The sequence below is a fragment of the Xyrauchen texanus genome, chromosome 42 (assembly GCF_025860055.1).
Source record: "Xyrauchen texanus isolate HMW12.3.18 chromosome 42, RBS_HiC_50CHRs, whole genome shotgun sequence".
Classification (NCBI taxonomy): domain Eukaryota; kingdom Metazoa; phylum Chordata; class Actinopteri; order Cypriniformes; family Catostomidae; genus Xyrauchen; species Xyrauchen texanus.
Window position 1 is genome coordinate 28,802,978 of NC_068317.1, and position 21,586 is coordinate 28,824,563.

At 37.3% G+C, this 21,586-nt stretch overlaps 1 protein-coding gene across 2 annotated transcripts in view; it reads right to left on the bottom strand.

Moving 5' to 3' along the window:
• Positions 1-1,374: 1,374 nt before the first annotated feature.
• The window catches only part of agap3 (ArfGAP with GTPase domain, ankyrin repeat and PH domain 3), a 199,711-nt gene continuing 179,499 nt past the window's right edge, over positions 1,375-21,586 (bottom strand). For both annotated transcript variants that reach the window (XM_052114451.1, XM_052114450.1), the window contains exons 17-18: positions 3,213-3,468; positions 1,375-2,559 (exon numbers count right to left, since the gene is read on the bottom strand). In XM_052114451.1, the coding sequence (XP_051970411.1) occupies positions 2,353-2,559; positions 3,213-3,468 (463 nt within the window). In that variant the 3' untranslated portion in view covers positions 1,375-2,352. The remainder of the gene's footprint in view (positions 2,560-3,212; positions 3,469-21,586) is intronic.

The following is a 21,586-nucleotide window of genomic DNA, read 5'->3' on the forward strand; positions in this document are numbered from 1 at the left end:
AGTAATAAGACCACTTCAGAGCAGTCCGGAAATGATTTGCCCAAGGCATCCGTAATAACACAGCATTTGTAAGGTAATCAAGCCTCTTAAGGTGTTTCTTTGCAGACAATCATGTAAAATAGAATTGAATAGATGATTTGTGTTTTGTTATATTCAACCGATGCTACAAATGGTAATGCCTTATCCAGCGGTCTATAGTGTGATATGTTTCTGATAGGGCAGAAACCTCGAGCTTCGTCAAAGGACACAGTGGTGGTGCAACTGTTATGTTTAATTATTAAAAGAATATTTCAGGTTCGATACAAATTCAAATCAATCGAAATCATTTTTGGCATAATACTGATCATGACAAAAAATATTATTGACAAAAATGGAGGTTACAGTGAGGCACAAGTGAAGTGAATGTGGCTTGTTTTTGGAGGGTTTAAAAGGCAGAAATGTTAAGCTCATGCGTTTATAAAAGCACTTGCATTACTTCTGTTTAAACGCTTGTATTATTTGAGCTGTACGTTTGTTTAAAATGTCATTTTTATGGTCCTTTTAGGGTTTACTTTGTAATGTCATCATGTCAACAATGTAAAATTGGATATAACTTTATACAGAGAAGGTTTGTAAGCGATTTTATTACACAAACATCATTTTAACATGTATATTGTTTACGTTTTGTGGCTATACTTTTGAAACATCGAGCATTTAAACATTTAGGGAATGGCCCCATTCACATCTATTGTAAGCGCCTCACTGTTACCCAGATTTTAAATCTAAATAAAGTTTTGTGGTAATCAACACTATGTCACAAATGCTATCGATTGATCATAACTTGTACTGAACCTGGAATATTTCTTTAAATCATTTTTTTTATATAAATAAAATAAAATCACTTTATAGTGTGGAATCTAACAAAACAAAATTCAATCTCATGAAAAAACATGTCCCAGGTCACATAAAAATAAAATATATATATATATATATATATATATATATATATATATATATATATATATATATATATATATATATATATATATATATAATAAAATAATATATATTTATATAAGTACACACACACACACACACACACATATATATATATAATAAAAATAAAATAATAAAAGTATATATTTATATATATATATATTATTATATTACTTTTATTATATATATATAAAATAAAATAATAAAATATATATATATATATATATATATATATATATATATATATATATATATATATATATATATATATATATATTATTATATATATATATATATATATATATATATATATTAAAAATAAAATAATAAAAGTATATATATATATTATTTTTATTTTATATATATACTTATATAAAGAAAATGTGTATATTAGACCCATAAATATGTTTTCCATTAACATAATTTTCATGACAAATAAGCTCATATTTTCTCCTCAAATTCTCATTACTGTAATGCGAAATGACACTAATTTTATGTGCTATTCTCATTAATTATTCCCAATTGATATTCTCAACAGATTTTTATTATGGTAATAAAGTAATCTTTCCTCTATTACAGTGAAAAATTACAATAACGCAATAATTTTTTAATTAAATCTGCATAAATTAAAGGCAGTACAACAAATACTATGATTATGTCTAAATACTTAATTTAAATTATGTCATAAATATATCATTATTTTGTTCGCATTCAAAATAATGAGAATTTAAGGGAAAATGTGCTTAATTTTTATGAAAATTAAAAAAAATTATAATAATGGCAATTTGTTTTTTATTTAATTTGCTTTACACATTTATAATATTCATATTAATTTATTTTGATATCGGGGTGAAATATGACCTGGAAAAGTTCTTGACAGGCTTTGTGAGAATAACCCATTTAACATAAATAGGTTTAATATGCTTTGATGGATCATGAAACACGTGTGCAAACTACGGTTATTATAAACTTGTTTTGCTTAGAACCTGTCCATATGTTGTTCTATACAGTACATACAACATAAGATCCTTAAAAAAGACGTAACTCTCCATTTCTGTAGCTTAAAAAAACAAAAACCTCACCAAATGTTAATACTGCTGTCTCTTCTTCTACGCTCACAACAGGAAGTTGTCATGGAGTAATGGGTTTACATGACGCACATGACACTAAGCACAGTATTCCTAATAATGACAATATTGGATCTGCAACATACTGCTGAGGAAAGTGATTTCATTTAACGAGAACAGACTCTACGGGAACATCAAGATCACTGGCATCCACTGACACATGAACATTTAGTGCAGGGACACAAAAGACAGAGGCATTGGGATACTGCACGCTTATAGTGTGGAGTGCACAAGTATTTCCTGCACACAATTACATGATGCTAACACTACGGTTCAGCTCGCATTGAGCATTGTTGTTGATGTTGTGTCGGATGGCCGTGGGTGTTGACAGACTGCCGCCTTCGCCAGGGCAGCCGTGTTGGATGAGGACGTCAGCGCACTCCTGACTTCTTGCGCACTGGGCGTATGAAAGGGGGGTCTGACCACGGGCGTCACAGCTCTTTACGTCCACACCATACTGGGACAGGACAAGAAAGATGAAGAGAATGCTCATTTTTTAAAGTAATACAATAACAAAATGCAATGAAACAATATAATATACAAATATATCAAAGGTTCAGTCCACCTGAAGCTCACCCTCATGATGTTTTAAACGTTCTTTCTTATGCAGAACATAAAAGAAGTTCACAAAGAAAATTGCGTCGAATTTAGCACTAAACAACACAAGTTCTTGCATGAACACGCGTGCCATTGTGAACAATCACATAGCACTCACGAAAGTGCAACGGACTTTTCGTTGAAAAACGACTTAAATTCTGGGATGTTTCCAAAACCTATTGCCTTCAGAAGACTTTGAATATGATGCACAAGTTGCATGGACTACTTTTATGATTTAAGAAGCTTTAAAGTGAGGCACTATCCACTTCCACTGCATTGACAAAACGTTCTGCAATATTCATTAAAACATCTTCATTATGTAAGTCAAATGGGTATCACAGGGATATGATGATTCAAATGCTCATTTCCCAACTCAAGCCCTAAATCTAACCCCAAAATCTGATTGGTTGAGAGGAATGTTGTTCCTGGACCAACAATAACATTTTCTACTTGTAGCCGTACTACTTTCAAGAATACTGCAACCTAAGATTTGATTCCAATCAATTCTCTTACCCAGATGAGCAGTTGTGTAATAACAACATTCGCCATCGCGCAGGACAGATGCAAGGCGGTACGTCCATCTCCGTCTCCATACGTCTCGTTGACCTCTTCCTTAGTGCCGTGAGCGAGCAGGAGAACCACCAGCCTCAGGTCATCCTCCACTACTGCTCTCAGAAGCTGCTGTCCCAGTGGCACATCAGACTGCGGAAGCACCACCAGGAACAACTTCTGCTCATACTTCGCCCGGATCCAGCGTTCCTTCTCTTCCCTGAGAGAGAGAGAGAGAGAGAGAGAGAGAGAGAGAGAGAGAGAGAGAGAGAGAGAGGGGAGACCCACAAGGTTCAAGTTTAGGACCTTTTCCATTGCTTTGTTTGTTTTTTTGTTCTATTGGCACACAGATCGCTAAACTAGACAGCTGGCTCAAAGGCCATCTATAAACCGAGATTTAATCCTTCCAAAATCAACATCTCTAACAGTAGAATTAGGCTACAAGAGTGCTTTAAGGCTTTCTTTTTCAACAAATCAAATGCTATTATTCTGATCGATACTGAAGTGATTGGACTTAAAGGAATAGTTCAACCACAAATGAAAAATCTCTCATCATTTACTCACCCTCATGCCATCCTAGATGTCTATGACTTTCTTCTGCAGAACACAAATGAAGATTTTTAGAAAAACATCTCAGCTCTGATGGTCCATACAATGCACCTGAATGGTGGCTAGGACTTTGAAGCTCCAAAAAGCTCATGAAGGCAGCATAAAAGTAATCCATATGACTCCAGTGGTTTAATCCATGTCTTCTGAAGTGATATGCAGGGTGAGGGTGATAAACATATCAATATTTAAGTCATTTATTTACTATAAATCTCCACTTTCACATTCTTCTTCTTCTTCTATTGTTTTTTGGCAATTTGCATTCTTCATGCATATCACCACCTACTGGTTGGGGCTGGTCAAAGGAGGAGATTTAAAGTAAATATTGATCTGTTTCTCACCCACCATATCGCTTCTGAAGACATGGATTTAACCACTGAAATCCCATGGATTCCTTTTATGCTGCCTTTCTGTGCTTTATGGAGCCTCAAATTTCTGGTCACCATCCACTTGCATTGTGAGGACCAACAAAGCGGAGATGTTTTTCTAAAAATCTTCATTTGTGTTCTGCAGAAGATAAAAAGTCATTCACATCTGGGATGGCAAGAGGGTGAATAAATGATACACACAGGCCATCAAATGGGTGTTTAAATCTCATACACTTGCATTCCAAGAGGAACCTGAGACGCATCTAGGGACCAGAATATCATCGAGAATTGGGGATGGGCTCTTTAGATTTCAGCCAGTCAACAACTACCTATCAACTAGAGGTCTATTGCCCAACCCGAGAATGACGGACCTGACAAACCGTCAGTTTTTTTGGCTGGGCTCAGAATTTGTAATTAACAAAGAATGAAGCGTGCGAACAGACGACTTACACGACGTGCATGTATTTTTGCATGCATCTGTCCTTTTTTTTCAATTGGGTTTTCTTTGTAATCACACACGCTGGTTGGACATCTTTGACCACTGTACCACATCTTGCTGTTTTTTCAGCATCTTGCGGAGGACCGCCCCCTTTCTTAGAAACCTTGTCAAGTTATTATGAACCTACAATCAATCAATCAATCAATCAACCAACCAACCAATCAATCAAAACACATGCGTTCTGTTTTTATTTGTTGCGATCTCTGCTAGTATTGGGCTTCAACTTAATGTCCATGCAGACCTCTACATGCAACTCAAGAATATCAGCAACTTCAAGAACGTCCAGAGTAGTTCAGCTATGCATACGTCATGGTGATGGTAGCGGTCGCGAGGGAAGAAGGCTAAATACACAATTACACACTTCTCACACTTTCACAACTAGCTATAGTGCTTGCTGGCTTTCCTTCAGAATCTTGAGGGTAAAAGTCTGGCTAGCTATTGAAAGGTTACACATTGTGAACAGCATGTCTACTGTGGACAATAAAGAAGTGTGTGTGTGGGGAGGGAAGCCATGGTTTTTAATCGCTGCTGTCAGTGTTGTCAGTCCGGCCCGGTGGATCCCCACAAAGAAGCCCTCTCAACACTGGACCCTCAACCCCCTAGGGGTCCACCGGCAACCCGCCAGATCGAAGACCCAAAGAAAAGGGCTGAAAGAGACACATTTGGCTGGGCAAGAGAATGGGGTCCAACTCTTCACGGTGCACCAGAGATGTATCTGGTCCTCTCTATCACCCGCCCGCCCCCTCTCTTCTCTTTCGCTGGCATTCTCAGTGATGGCGAGGGGTACAGTGCAAAATAAAAATCGATACGAGTGTATCAGAGCATGCTCAGTGAAGGTCTGACCTCCTGACCCTGTGCGGCTGGTGATAAGGCGAGCAGAAAGTAGCTGTTGTTTGCCTTGCTTGGGTGAGTGACAGACAGGAGCGAGAGAAAGAGAGAGAGAGCTGATAGAGGTAAAGAGAGTCTAAAGAGATGTCAGGTGACAGGCTTCCCTTGGGACATGACTCCACAAAGCCACCATAATGGCACTGCCAAAGCTATCGCCAATGTTTACCAAATAAAATCAACAAAGTGATAGAGGAGAATGACAAAATAATAACAGATATAGCTATATAATTAGTCGGCTAGAAACTAATTATACTTAGAGAAGTACTATTATATCCTTGCAAGGCAGAACTGTGTCAATGTTCTTCAAACATTCTATATTTATTCATATTTTACTCCGCAACAATTAATTGTGCAATTAATACACTTTGGTTTTTAGAATACATAGAAAAACAATAGAAAAAACGATTTGCGTTCAAAAACGTGACGCTCCTGCAGCAAAACAAAGACGTCTGTCTAGCACATTTACATAGAAAAAAATGATTGAAAAATGGCACAGACAGACAAAAAAATGCTTTAAAAACGGCAACAAAAGACATAAAATCACATTTAAAAACACGGCATCTAAAAAACTTGGCATGAGATGCTGGATAACAGTGAGATGCAACACAAGGAAAAAAGACTGTCAATATGTAGTTTACATAGAAAAACTGTTGAAAAACAGCACAGACAGATGCAAAAACGCATTCGGTGTGAACGGCCCCTTATTAATTTAGCAGGTTAAAAAATGAGAGAGACAGTGATTAAATAATGAATTACATTTTTTATTTTTTTTAAAGAAAGAAGACAGTTTAGGTAGGACTGGGTCAAGTGCTGATGGAAGAGATACATTTTTCTTGAAGGTTGCTTGAAGGCGGAGTTGGGAAATTCGCTCCACCAGAATGGAACGGTAGAAGTGAAAGTCCGGGAAAGTGATTTGGTGCCTCTAAAAAAATGGTACCACGAGCACCACCCTTAGATGTGCACATTTTTATTATTTATAAACTTGAAAGGTTTAAAGAAACTTAAGATTGACATTTAAGTTTGTAAATCTCTCTTTGAATTTCAATTTCGGAATGTTCGGTATTCAAAACCGTCAGTGATGACATAACTGCATATTTGCATAATGAATTATGACTGGTCTTCTAAACAAAGACTGCCTTGTGTATTTATGCATACATACAGTGGTGCTTATTACAAGATGATACATCCAAGCAGCATTTTGTTCATTTACTTCATACTACATGTTAATTAGAGTAGCAGTGATTGGTGGTACAATGGGAGTCTAAATGAAGACACGCCCCTTTATTATCCTCAGGACCAGAGCAATCAACAGACGCTTCCTCTGATGGGGACTGACTTATATGTCATGACTACATTTAGTAGTCTTTCAATTGCGGAAAAGAAGTAAATAAATAAAATAAAAAAGCCAATCCAACTGACCTAACAATTAACAGTGTTTTCTAAGGCAAGCATAAGAATTACTAATGAAGCTAAGAGTTAGAGATTTGTACTACAACTTTTCTAAGCATTTGTACTTGACCTGGTGGAAAATAAAATAGCAAAACAACAACTGCATTGAACGATGGACCTAAGCCATATCTATGAACTAGAATGTATTATTGCATATTAAATAAGGTATTAAGGATAGTCTCTTTTAACTTGTTTCACCAGAAAACCCTAGCAACCCACACCATCTTCGCATCATGGTGAAACGTTGTATGCATTCAAGCACCAATCTAGCCCAAATCTTCTGATAATGCCCTCGAAATAATTCTAAAGATCTGTAATCAATGTCTTACGGGGTATAATGCACCATGCCGAGGTGTCATTAAAAAATTAATAACATAATAGCCAACCAAACAAACGTGACCTAAAATACTAAAGCGAACAACTTAATGGCTAATTAAACGACTCAATTCAGCAGTTACATTGCAGCCTTTTCGTGCATTTTAGAAAAGCGCTCGAAGATGGCGAACAAAACAGGCTTTATGGAGCAGAACAAATGTTGTGGCATCTCTTTACTGATAATCAGTTATCCTGTGCCACTATAACATTCCCCCAAAAGACAATTTTGTGTGTACAAACAAGTGTTGCTTACGTCACTTTGGCAACAATGGCACGAGCTAATTAAGGAAGCCACATCTTTAATGCTGTTTCCCTGAAAAACTTGACAGCTCTTTGTGAACAAGGCAAAGAGCAATTGAATGGACTCTGGGCACAGTGAATCTTTCTTCACCGTGTGTGTGTGTGTGTGTGTGTGTGTGTGTGTGTGTGTGTGTGTGTATAATTAGCCCCCTCCTCCTTCAGCAGTCAATCTTTCAAAGCTTGTTTTTCTTCTGAAGAGACCCACCCTGTTGTTCTCTCTTTCCCTCTCTTCATCTGAATTCTTTACAGGAAACCCACCGTGCCATCGCAGGGGTTTAAGAGGGTGGGCGACTCTCAAAACTTTTAGAGAGGACAATAAGGAGAGAAGTTTGCAAAGGGTTCAGGGAAGGAGGGGTGTGAGTTTACACTAGTTTAACGAGGGAGAATGACTTTTGCTAAGTCGAAGGATAGACAGGCTAAGGGCCCGGTCACACCGAACACGTATTTTGCATCACTCTGTGCTGTTTCTTTCCATTGTTTTTCTATGTAAACATGCTATAGATGGATTATCAATAGATACATAGACAGAATGATCGATAGATAGGCAGACAGACATATAGATATAATAATAGATACATATAGATAGACAGATAGATCTAACGATAAATACAATTATAGACAGACAGACAGACAGAACGAATGATAGATACTAGATCCAATCCAGGATGTGCTGAGTGACTCCACCCAGGTCTTCTAAGAAACCAAATTGTCCCAGTTGCTAGGGAGGCTAGAGTCACATGGGGTAACCTCCTCACGGTTGCTATAATGTGGTTCTCACTCTTGGTGGGGCACGTGGTGAGTTGTGCGTGGAAGCCACGTAGAACATGAAGCCTCCACACGCGCTATGTCTCCAAAGTAACGCGCTCAACAAGCCACGTGATAAGATGCGTGGATTGACGGTCTCAGATGAGGAGGCAGAATGATAGATAGAACGACAGACAGACAGACTGAACGATAGATAGACAGGAAGTCCGACAGGCTGAACGATAGATAGAGCGACAGACAGGAAGACAGTTAGATAGAAAGAATGATGGATGGATGGATGGATGGATGGATGGATGGATGGATGGATGGATGGATGGATGGATGGATGGATGCTTTCATAGTTTTTTTTTTCTTTGTCAAGCCAACATAATAATCCTCATCATGTCTGTCCACATGTCTTGATAATGTTTTTAAATGCTCTTTCTCTCAGTTTATGGTCACCTGCTTTGGAAAAGGAAGGAGGAAGATTTCAGAAGCAGCAAAAAAACATCTCAAATAGCCCCGGCCATTGCCACTTGAAAGGAGACGTGTGAAAGAGAGGGACTGGTAATCCCGCCTCAGACTTTTGTTTGAAATGAAGACCCAATCCAAACACAGGGCACTGTGTGGAGGGTTTAAGGGAGAAAGCCGAGAAGCCATGAAAAGATACTTCCTCTTGGCAGGAGGAAGGAAAATAAAATGTGCAGCTTTAGCGCGTCAAAAGCGAGGGAGGGACGAGGAGGCCACGAAAGAGTGATGGGATGGAGAGAAGATTCTCTCTGCAGGGGGAGAAAACCACATTTAGGAAATAAGGCCCATGGCTGCCCCTCTCACTCACACACACACACACACACACACACACACACACACACACACACACACACACACACACACACACACACATATTTGCAATGAATATCAGGGTTGCTTGGGGGACACTAGGATGTAACAGATTCTACAAAGCTGGAAATGTAGACCAAATATTCTATACTTTGACTATAGGACTAACTATAAAGTTGCTAACTGCTTCAGCAACAAAATTAAAACTTATTAATGTTGATATATCAAATTAAGTAGTTAATCATTAAAGACTACAAGAAAACCATTTTACTTAATAAATGTCAATTTAATTTGTATAATGTATTTTTATTGATTAATTTACTAGTTTATTTAAATACATGCAAATACTAATAAATAAATACATGTAAATTCAAATATTAAATAAATGTAAATAAATACAAATATATAATTGTAAATATATATTGTTAGTGTTTCCACAGCAGTGAAACAACTTTTATTTACTTACTCGTTTACTGATATACAGTATTCAAGTATGCATAACTAACGCATTAAAACAACCTGGTTGTTGGGCAACTAAAAAAGACTTCAGACAGTTTCATCAATGTGTCATAAATAAAATAAATAAATGTAAAAAATAAATACAAATAAAAGCATGTCAATTCAAATAAATAAATATAAATGAAAATAAATAAATAAATAAGAAATCTAAACCAAGACATACATACATACTGTGTGTGTATACATTATATATATATATATATAGTTAGTGTTTCCACATCAGTAAAACATATTTTCTTTTCTGCTGACATAACCAACGCTGCACAGACAAGGAAAACAATATTATCCAATAATATTACACTTTTCATAAATCCAATAAAATCCTGATGGATAAAATTAAGTCCTGAAATGTGTCACATTATGTGTTGAGAATTAAATTTCATTTTTTCTAGAATTTTTGTTTTTACTCTAGTCAACTAAAGTAAGTTGTAAAAGTAGGGGAATGGATCCATTGCTGTTCTGGCCTTGCTGTAATCTCACCTGACCCCAATGACCACGGAAACAGCTAATTAATTCCTCTAGCCCAGCCCAGAGTATCAGGTACACATGAACGCACACCAATACGAAGGAAGAAACAACAGGGTAATTACTCAACCCAAGCTAAAGGGTACACAGCGATTTATGAGGCAACAAGGGACTTGGACGGGGCGGTGCCATTCCGGGTCCCAATGAAGCACACACTCAAGGGGAGGCCTCCCTCCAGGAAGGCCGAAAAGCAATTGGACATGCAAGTGAAAATGGACCATCTGAGAAACAAATGATGAGGGTGTGGAGTAAGGTGATTGGCACTGAATAAAGTAACCAATCAGAGGGTAGTAAAAAAAAAAGTGAATGAGTTCATGGAGGTAAGTGGGGCTCAGAGGAAGGGGAACTTCTGAAGGGCCTCATCGGCACACACAAAAACAAAACAACTCCCTGAAACTTTCAAAAGACACATCAAACAGAGGGGAGGGCACATTCTTACAGCCCTCCCAGCAGGGATGAAGTGTTTATAAAGGAGAGGGAGAAAGATAGATAGAAAGAGAGAGAGAGAGAGAAAGGGGGTTGGTGTTTGCAATGACACATTGTATTGCTGTGGCATGCATATTTTGACTTCTGACAGTGGTGGTGTGTGTAGTCAACTTTTATGAGTGACAGAGAGGGTTTTCCATGTATTAGGCATTAAATGCACATGTCTCGCTCACAAACAAATGGCTTTAATGTTTTACTGTGATTGTAACTGATAAAGGTCTATTTTTGCTAAATTAATATGAAATACAAATAATGTGATGTAAAGACCACCCCAAAGCATTTCGTTATTTTTTTATTTGTTTGCTGTTTACCATAACATGGAATATTCTTTCCATCAGAGCCATTCAAGCTTTAAGTACCACCTGTTTTCAGCAGGGGGCAGTAAGCAAAACTCCAGCTGTAATGAGGGAGAATGATACATATATAGAATGATAGATAGACAGATAGATCGAACGATAGATCAAATGATATAACAGTAGAATGATAGATAGACAGACAGACAGACAGACAGAACAACAGACAATAGATAGACAGACATAGGGAGATAGAACGATAGATAAAACCATAGACAGTTAGAACTACAGACCGAAGATGCTGACTACAACCCCTGGAGTTGCAAGTTCGAATCCAGGGTGTGCTGAGTGACTCCAACCAGGTCTCCTAAGCAACCAAATTGGCCCGGTTGCTAGGGAGGGTAGAGTCACATGGGGTAACTATAATGTGGTTCTCTCTCTTAGTGGGTCACGTGGTGAGTTCTGCGTGGATGCTGCGGAAAATAGCGTGAAGCCTCCACATGCGGCGTCTCCACGGTAACGTGCGCATCAAGCCACGTGATAAGACTGGTGGAATGACGGTCCCAGACACGGAGGCAACTGAGATTCGTCCTTCACCACCCGGACTGTGGCGAGTCACTACACCTCCACGAGGACTTGGGGAATTCCAAATTGGGAGAAAAAAAAAACCTCTATATGCAACCTGTAGCTAAACAGACAACAAACCACACTCAGGCTTGCTTGACACCAGTGAATAGGGCTGCCACTTTTGAAGCTGTAAAATAAGGGACACTCAAATGGGGGGTGGGGGGTATATCACAGCCCCTTACCGCATCCTCCAGATTTTGCAATAAATGCAATAATTCTATCTTTAAATCAGGACGATCCCGTATTTTATGGGACGGGTGGCAACCCTACCAGTGGCCTATCAAGATGAGATCAACAACAACAGCTGGAAAATAACTTGGAACAGAGAATTAAACTCCTCACAGATACCTACTCTACCAGCCCTAGTAAACAAATACAATGCGAACTAAACAGTCTTAAAGCTGAACTCGATAGCATAATAAACCAAAAACACAGTTTATTATCCAACAACTCAAATACAAACAATACCAATATTGTAACAAAATGGGTAAATATTTAGCAAATCAACTAAAGCGTAAACAAGAAAAAGCAATTATTCCATCCATATACGATGATTTAGATAAAATAACCCAGAACCCACAAGAAATTAATAATGTATTCCGAACTTTCTACCAAAAATTATATTCTTCTAATCGCAATCCAGATGAAGCAGAAATAGAACATTTTCTAAAAGAATTAAAGCTACCATCAATGTCAAAATAACAGGCAAATGCATTAGATACACCTCTCACTCATGCTGAACTCCATAAAGCATTAGACCAAATGCCAAATAACAAATCACCCGGACCTGATGGTCTACCAGCTGAATTCTATAGACACTTCTGGTCAATTCTTTCTCCTTTATTCCTCAAAGTTATTAAAGAAATTAAAATTACTTCGACAATACCAACACACATGAATACAGCGGTTATGACACTTTTGCTAAAACCAAACAAAGATCCAATGCACCCTTCTAGTTACCGCCCTCTTTCATTAATAAACACAGATTTAAAAATCATTACCAAAGCATTAGCTACTAGAATAGAAACAGTTATCCCGATGTTAATTCACCATGATCAAACAGGTTTTATTAAACACAGGAATGCTTTAGATAATATGCGTAGATTATTCAACCTAATTAACCTTGCCCAACAAAATCATACCAAAACAATAATTGTATCACTTGATGCCGAAAAAGCATCTGACAAAGTTAACTGGACATTTCTTTTTAATACTCTACATAGATTTGACTTTGGAGAGTCATTCATCCACTGGATAAAAATATTATATACTTCACCTAGGGCCACAATAACAACAAATGGGATTACATCATAAAATTTCACACTTCACAGAGGGACCAGACAAGGATGCCCACTTTCTCCCTCTTTATTTGCCCTATTTATAGAACCACTTGCAGCAGCAATACGACAAAATGATAATATCAAAGGAATACAAAACGTCAATACACAACATAAGATCTGTCTTTATGCAGATGATTTGTTGTTATGTTTACAAAACCCTTATAAGTCATTGAAAGAAACCTTTAAAATTATCAATATTTTCTCAAAACTTTCTGATTATACAATAAACTGGAATAAATCAACAATATTACCACTTTCAGAGGGTGCCTGGGATTCCACAGCTCATGATTCTTCTCTTCCACTCCACACTGGCAACATTACATACTTGGGTATCAACATTTCCTCCAGACTGTCAGAGTTGTTTAATCTCAACTATACCCCACTTTTAAAAAAAATTGGAGATGATTTAAAACGCTGGACTAACCTACCACTATCACTTATCGGTCGCATTGCTACAGTTAAAATGAAAACTTTACCACAAGTCAACTATCTGTTCTCAATGCTTCCAACAACACCCACCGATAAATGGTTCAAATCACTGGATTCATTAACCTCTCACTTCTATTGGAAAAATAAAACACCTAAAATTTCACTGGAAAAATTACAAAAGACAAAATCACATGGCGGCCTAGAATCTCCAAATTTTCAATATTACTTTTTAGCAAACCAGCTACAATATTTATATAAATGGATTCATAAAAATAATCATAATAATTCATGGATGGAATTAGAACAAAACCATTGCAAAGATACTTCAGTTTCAGACCTTGCCTTTCTACCAAAATCAATTAAGAAAATGCTCTATTTTAATAATATTACAATTGCATCAACTCTGACAGCCTGGTGGAAAGTAAACAAAATGAATAATTCACCACTAACATCATGTAGATACACCCCCATTTGGTTCAACCCTGATTTTCAATTATGCAATAAACCGATCAATTTTCCATCTTGGAAACAAAAAGGAATCACTCATCTCCATCACTTATTTGAAAACAACCAATTCGTATCATTTAAAATATTAGTCCAGAGGTACGGTCTTGGGGGAGAACAGTTTACTGTACAGTACTACAATTATTCAGTATAGATGCCCTTTATATATATATATATATGTATATGTATCTATTTGTACGTATGCGTGTGTATGCATATGTAGGTATGTGTGTATGTATACATGCATGTATGTGTATGTGTATGTGTGTGCATATGTATGTATGTATACATGTATATGTATAATGTTCGATAAGCTGTACTTTTATTTTATTTAAAATCTGCATACTATTGCTATTTTTTATTTTTTATTTATTTATTTTTTTTTTTTTTGTATTTTTATTTTTTTTTTATCAAAGATGGTGGTAGTAGGGATGATGATATTGATACTATTATTATTATTATTATTATTATATAGAATGATTAGTCTTCCCTTCCTCTCTCTTTCTATATAAATGACAATTCAGAAAATATTACGTATAAATATGTATAAAATTTTGTTAAAAATATAAATGGTCTGGGTCGGGCGTCTGTTCTAGGTGCTGTTGGTGGGTGCAACTGGCATATCCTGTTGGCATAATCATTACAGAATCAGTGATTGGACTGACTGGCCCTTCCCTTTCACTGCCTCTGGCCAGATCCCTCCCTCGTGTTAAAGAATCATTGATTTGATACCTGGGTTGGATGTGGTGTCTCTGGCTGGGGAGCTAACCAGTGCACATCTTGCTCAAAGCCATGGAAGGGAAAAAAGAAAAAAGGGGGAAAGGAAAGGGGGGAAAGGAGAAGAAGAAAAAAAGGAAAAAAAAAAAAGAAGGAAAAAAAAAGATTAGAAAGGAAAGGGGAAAAAAAAAAAGAAAAAAAAGGAAGGGGGTAAGAGGGCCAACCACCCATAACATCTGGTTACGTCAGGTCACAAACAGACTAAGGGAGCTTGGTTTGGAGGTGCCTGTTATGGTGCCCCGGCGTACTTTCTTTTTTTTTTTTTTTAAGAGGACACCTCAATGGAGCCTAGAAGCTTAACTACGGGGGTTGGGTGTCGCTGGCGGCGGTGAGGGGGAATCGGAATATTGAATAGAGGAGAGGTGTCGGTATCTGTGTGGAGCTCACTGGCAGTTGTGGATCAGCCCCCTGACCTAGAGTTTAGAGCAGGTACGGTGACATTATTGACTGACCTAAATGTATTGTTATTAGTACTATTGTCACTATTATTATTATAGATTGCTAGAGCTAATGCTCCTATTATTGTCATGAATTATCATTATAAATATTATCATTGATACTATCACCACTAATATTAATATATTGCTGTTGTTGTTGTGATTGTTGGGGTGATTAATACCCTCACTAAAAATATACTGATACTACTGGACTGCCCCTATCTATACTTGTGTCACAGAAAGGATCTCATCTGTCTACATACACCACTTTATCGATGACTGTGTTGGGCTGTTTTGTATTTCATTGTTTTTGTTTTTGTGCTTTTTCTCTCTTCTGTATTGTATATGTGTCTCACTCCCTTGTATGTGTTACTCTTTTGTTAATTTGCAATAAAAAAAAAATAAAAAATTGTGTTCTTTCTTTCAAACACAGCTGGAACGAATGCAGGGATCTCAAACCTTACAAACTACGTTTAACTTGACACAGCAACCTAAAAACGCAGTGTTTATGACACGACACAACCAAAGCTCTCTGAAAGTGTTCGCTTGACGCATGTGTACATTGATGCGTCCTTGAAAAAGCCCTTATAATAAATATCTCTCTCACAGATTGACAAATTCAATTGCAAAATTGATTGCAGTGGACTGTAGGCCTACGATAGGCTTGTTCAATGCAATGTTCAATAATATAAAAATAAATATATTGCCTTCTGAAGACACTTTTGTTTGAAAAAATGAGGAAGATTGACGCCAAGTAAGAGAGGGAAAGAGGTTACTGAAGTGATTTATTTGTATTAGTGCCACTGCCCTGTGGCGAAGACGCAATGGCAAATTATTTCTGAAACAAACTGGAGGATCATCAGAGCTATTACCTGCTCTGGCCGAAGGCCACGATGTGTGCGTGTGTGTTTGAGATATCAAGCACAATCGCTATCTATTTCTGTCCAGCCTCAAACAAGCAAAAAGAGACAGAAAAAGAGAAAGAGAGAGTGATTAGTGATAAAGAGATGGCATAGATATACTGTATAGACACAGATAAGTGTGTAGATATAGACGTAGTACTTTAGTTTTAATGTTACAATCCTGTAACCCTAGGGCTTGTAAAATAATTGGGGGCTCATCAAGGATAACAATACTAACAATATAGATTAGCATCTGTGCTGGGATGTGTACTGTATGTGTCTGGGCGTAAATCGTCAGCGTGTCGTCTCACCAACAACTGCAAAAATTCCCTCAGCCATGTAGCATACGGGTGCCAGGCAATTAGAGTCTACACGAAAACACACACAACTGCCAATTTCTAATTTAAGCCTTAAACACCCTCCAATGAGCCAACCTCTGGAGTGCCTCTCTCTCTCTCTCTTGGAGCAAGATTTATAGCCACGCAAGAATTCATGACAAAACTGTGTAAATTTATCATAAATCTATCAATCTTTTTAATGGATTACCTTGATCAATTGATGCCACTCAATAATTAAAACAATATTTATAATTGGAACGGCTGGAAACACATCAGTAACTACAGTAGGTGAGACGCATTACATTTTCCATGCTGTCAACGACAGCCAAATCTGAATTTTAATAGGTAGGGGAAATAAAAATTGGATGTTTAACATCAACAAGAAAAAGACGTATAATAGGTATAATTGTGACACTAAATTCTGTTCGGATGAGCCAATTTTAAAGCCGTCGTATAATGCTGATAAACAAACTGACAACCACACACTCTATATTATGGCACGCTCATGCTGTCGCAATTACCTTAATTATGAAATGAAAACTCAGAGATTTTACTAGGAGCAGTTCACATCCTCGGACCTTGGAAATTATTCGTTTCTATAGCAACACTCATAATGCTTAAACGGATCCATGTATAGCTGTTATGTTGATTGCAACAAAATAATTAATCTCTATTAATTCCTCTCTGTATGTTTTAAAATGCACCCCATGTAACAAGACATCACAACTGTCAAGTTTCTAATTGTAATTACAAGTTCTATGAAAAAAGTGATGCTCCTACACAAGGTGCTGAAACAGGTGGACGCACAAAGAGCGAAAGAGCGCAGACAAACACATAAATGTATTCAGTGTGAACGGCCCTTGAGAGTATTTCTGTTTAGCTCAAGAGAAAATGCATTAGCAGTCAACCAGAGTCCATTAAAGAAGCACATGGCTTGTGTTATGGGGTTTAAATTAGTCATCATGGCAGCAAATGAGCTCAGAAAACACTGAGACGTGTCAATCTCACTCAGCTGTTAGTTTTCACCTCCATGATGAGAGTTAAATCAATCCTGCCTGAACTCACTACGGTAAAATGAGCCCTATTACTCATCGCACTGATGTCAAACAACATTTTGATGATACATGTATAATTGACAGACCAAATGGCCCATTCATAACCATGTGTGAATGACCAACGTGAACCAGAAACAAACTTTGATAACGTAACTCGGACTATGATTGTTGCGATTTTAGTTATCTTCTTTGGTTTGAATAAAGGTTTTAGGAGTCTTTGAATGCTTCACAAAAACTGAAATGTATAATGATTTTCTTGGAGTTGTAAGCACTAAACTGTTAAGCAGAAGGTTGCTGGTTCAATCCCCACAGCCACCACCATTGTGTCCTTGAGTAAGGCACTTAACTCCAGGTTGCTCCGGTGGGATTGTCCCTGTAATAAGGGCTCTGTAAGTCGCTTTGGATAAAAGCATCTGCCAAATGCAGAAATGTAAATGTAAAGACCCCTTGAAATGGCTTGACAGATGCAGATTTCTTTCGTTGACGTATTTGTTATTGAAACAGAAAGTTGGGGCTGGACCTTTTTAACAGCCAAAAGCCTTTTGTTTACGATTCATCTGTGAACCATGTTTTGCCACTTGCTTTTGGTAAAAAGCGAGACATTCTGATTCGAGAAATCATTTTATTAGACAAAAACACTGAGTATGCCTGTGAGTGCAAGATGAGTCATCAATATTTTTGCTCTGTTTTCCCATAAAAGAAAGACTACGTTATAAAAGTCAATTTCATTTTTGTCAACTGTGAATGTGATGTCTGTCATTTCTGTGCCACTAGTCTGGAACTGCTAAAATAATAATTGTTTTCAAACAGGTTTCACGGGACACTCCCCTATCTGCCATTGGTTGCACAAATATGTGTTCCCGCCCCAAACTCCTGTGATTGGTTCAGACATTGTTGCAGTAATGGGCTGGTGTGATTCTCAACAACAAAAAAAGACACTGATCAACGTTTTCATAGTGCCACAGTGCTTGCACTTTTTGGGGAAATCATGCTACAATAAGCTTCCATATTGTCTCTAGATATTGAACTGGAATAGGAAAAATTATTTAAATATAGATGAAATACCACCTAAATGGAGTATCCTAGCATTTAGATTGCCTCAAGGTAAACAGAAACTGAAATCCACAAAACTCAAACTTTAAATTAATGAGGTGTTTAAGACTTCATGCAACAAATTACCTAGTAATTATTGTCACTTTTAGGGCATATTCTGCCCTGATAACTATATATATTGAATATATGTGAGATCTCAACACCCACCATGTTGTTGCCATTATTCTTTGGCTAAGGAAAATCAGTTATGACGGTAATGAGATTTTCAGTTATGTCCGAAAGAGTGGGAGAATGAGTGAGCAAACGAGAGAACAGGAGAAATGGAGGAAGCCATGAACCATCAGATTCTCCTGACAATGAAAAACATTCCCTCCTCCGGCGATGAGCCAGTCCTGACGACTCAAGTGTGAGGGGGATATCAGCATCAATAATCTTTCATCAAGTCAAAGGCACTCGGCTGCAGCCCGCCAACCACTCAATAGATAACTGTGAGACATCACTCGCCAGTGAGTGAGAGAAGAATGAAGACCGAGAGAGAGAAGAATGAAGACAGAGAGAGAGAAGGGGGGGCAGGTGGAGGGCAAATCGAAAGGGGCTATCTCCTTTTACACACTATCTCTGGTATGCACAATTTTGTAAGGCAGTTGTTACATCTTTGTTCACACTCTCCACTGGGGGAAATCCTTTCGCGGTCTTACAACCAGGTCACTTCACTCAGTACACATTTACATGCACTTTAAATGTTTGATTTCCTTTGGACTAAAACAGTCACTTGTCTTTTTAAAATGTCGGTCACTAACAGCGATTGTAGCTTAGCTTCATTCAGCATGAATGCATGTTAACCAGACCACAATTGGCCTCACCGTTGTGTGCATCCATGCTCTGAATGACACAAAACATTTATTTAATCTGCTGTATTTGATGTGGTTTCTTCAAATAATCGATTATGCATTGTGTATACTTGGACAGATTTCCAGTAGTTCGACTATGCAAAAACCCACTGTAGCTTGATTATAGAATAGAATAGCCAGAGAGAATCGTATAAAATCAAAGTGAAATAGATACATAATTTTACTAATATCTTGTAATGATAATAGTAACCACCACTTTAAAAACACTCAGTATATAAAAGAACAACACAATTAATTATAGATGCATGATATGATTGGTACACAGTCATATCATGCATTGGTTCACACCGTATTCTCTTTTGTGAAACAGTGTAGATTTATAGCATCAGACATCATATAGTTTATTGGTTATACCATAAATGTAATTATCGTCTTTGGTTATCAGCCCAAATTTTTGTTGATGCATTTAACACATTTACACTGTATTCTCTTTTGCAAAAGAGTATAGATTTATTGTAACAGCCATCATATCGGTTATCAGCTATACAAAAAAAGTTAAATAATTACCGTCTTTTGTTATCAGACAAAATTTTGGTTGGTGCATCTAACAAATTCACACAGTAATCTTTTTAATGAAACTAGATAGATTTAAATTATTGGCCATCATATCAGTTATCAGCATGAAAGTAATTTTTGGCTATTGTTATCAGGCAAAATTAAGGAACTTCCACTGGACTCAGCCGTTGATTAGGCACACCCCTCTTTCCAAAACCCGCACTCCAAAGACACACGCACAAGGAAGCCATTGTATTACAGCAGGTGGAGGGCGGGGAGTAATTTCGCCGTCCGACCACGAGCGTTTCTCAGGAGCAGGACACCATACTAGCACTTATACGTGCGTATATGGGTTGCCCTGTAAATGTGCACAATGATTGACAGGCAGACAGTCTTCTGATTGGCTAAAGAAATTATCTGACCACAGCCACCTATTTTGCCGCGTTCTACCGAGCTTAGGGCTGATCCAGAATCATGTGTGATATTACATGGCACCTATATCAATGATCTGACGGGTGATAAGGAAGTTTTCTGCATGTCATTTAATAAAAATTTTAAAAAAGTTCACTTACAACATCATTAATAATGTACAACAACATTAACAACAACTTTAATAATGTGGACCTCAAGAATTTACTATATACTACAATAAACAGGCCTACCTTTCAAGGAGTTTTGGGGGATGCAACTAGCTAAAAGTAGCATAGCTAATTTTTTCAACAACATTTTTAAGTAGCATGACAGCAGCTCAGCTGTTTGCAAAGCAGTGTAGCTTTCCCAGCAACAAGCTATTTATTTCAACTAGTAGCAGTGTATTGAGAAAAAAACGTTAGATTGCTATTTTTCAATTTTGAACATTGAATTGCACATTCTGCTTTACAGCTAAGTGAACTGAGCTAATAATCAAACGCACTCACCAAAATGTTTATATTTTAGTTATAGTTATATTTTCAAAGATCAAAATATTACCCCTTAAATAGCAGCAATTTTGCCCACCCATCAAAACCACTTCAATATAGTAAGCATCTTATATAAGTAGCATGTAGTGTGTAGCTACCTCATTTTGTAAAAATGGTATTTTGACTGTATTTGAACTCATTTGTCAAATTTCAAAGCATCCTCCCTAACACTGCTGGACAAATGGACAAAGGAAACTGTTCAGTAGCTAATATGACTAGTATTAAAATTGTACATTATGATGTATAACAACAAAATACAGACCAGGTGGTGTCAAAGTGTCTGACTGGATTTATACCCTCAGGAGTGACTGATACACCCCCTCTGAGTGATGGATAGCTGTCAAAGCCATTAGGGGCTCTCAATTCAGCCCCAAGGGGAGTGGTTTGGCACTGTAATCGTGTCCTTAATTTCCACCAAAAACACCCTTTTTTACAGGTCATTAGACAGATTGGAAATGGGACACCTCAAAAACATTGCCTGGAACCAGAACAGGTGAACGGCTACAGACAATAGCCTATAGACCCGATTTACTACAGGCATTATCTCCTGAAACATTTCTCATCTTCTTCAAAAAGCACTAATGGACCAATGATTGGGTGAGGAATTTGTCACTATCCA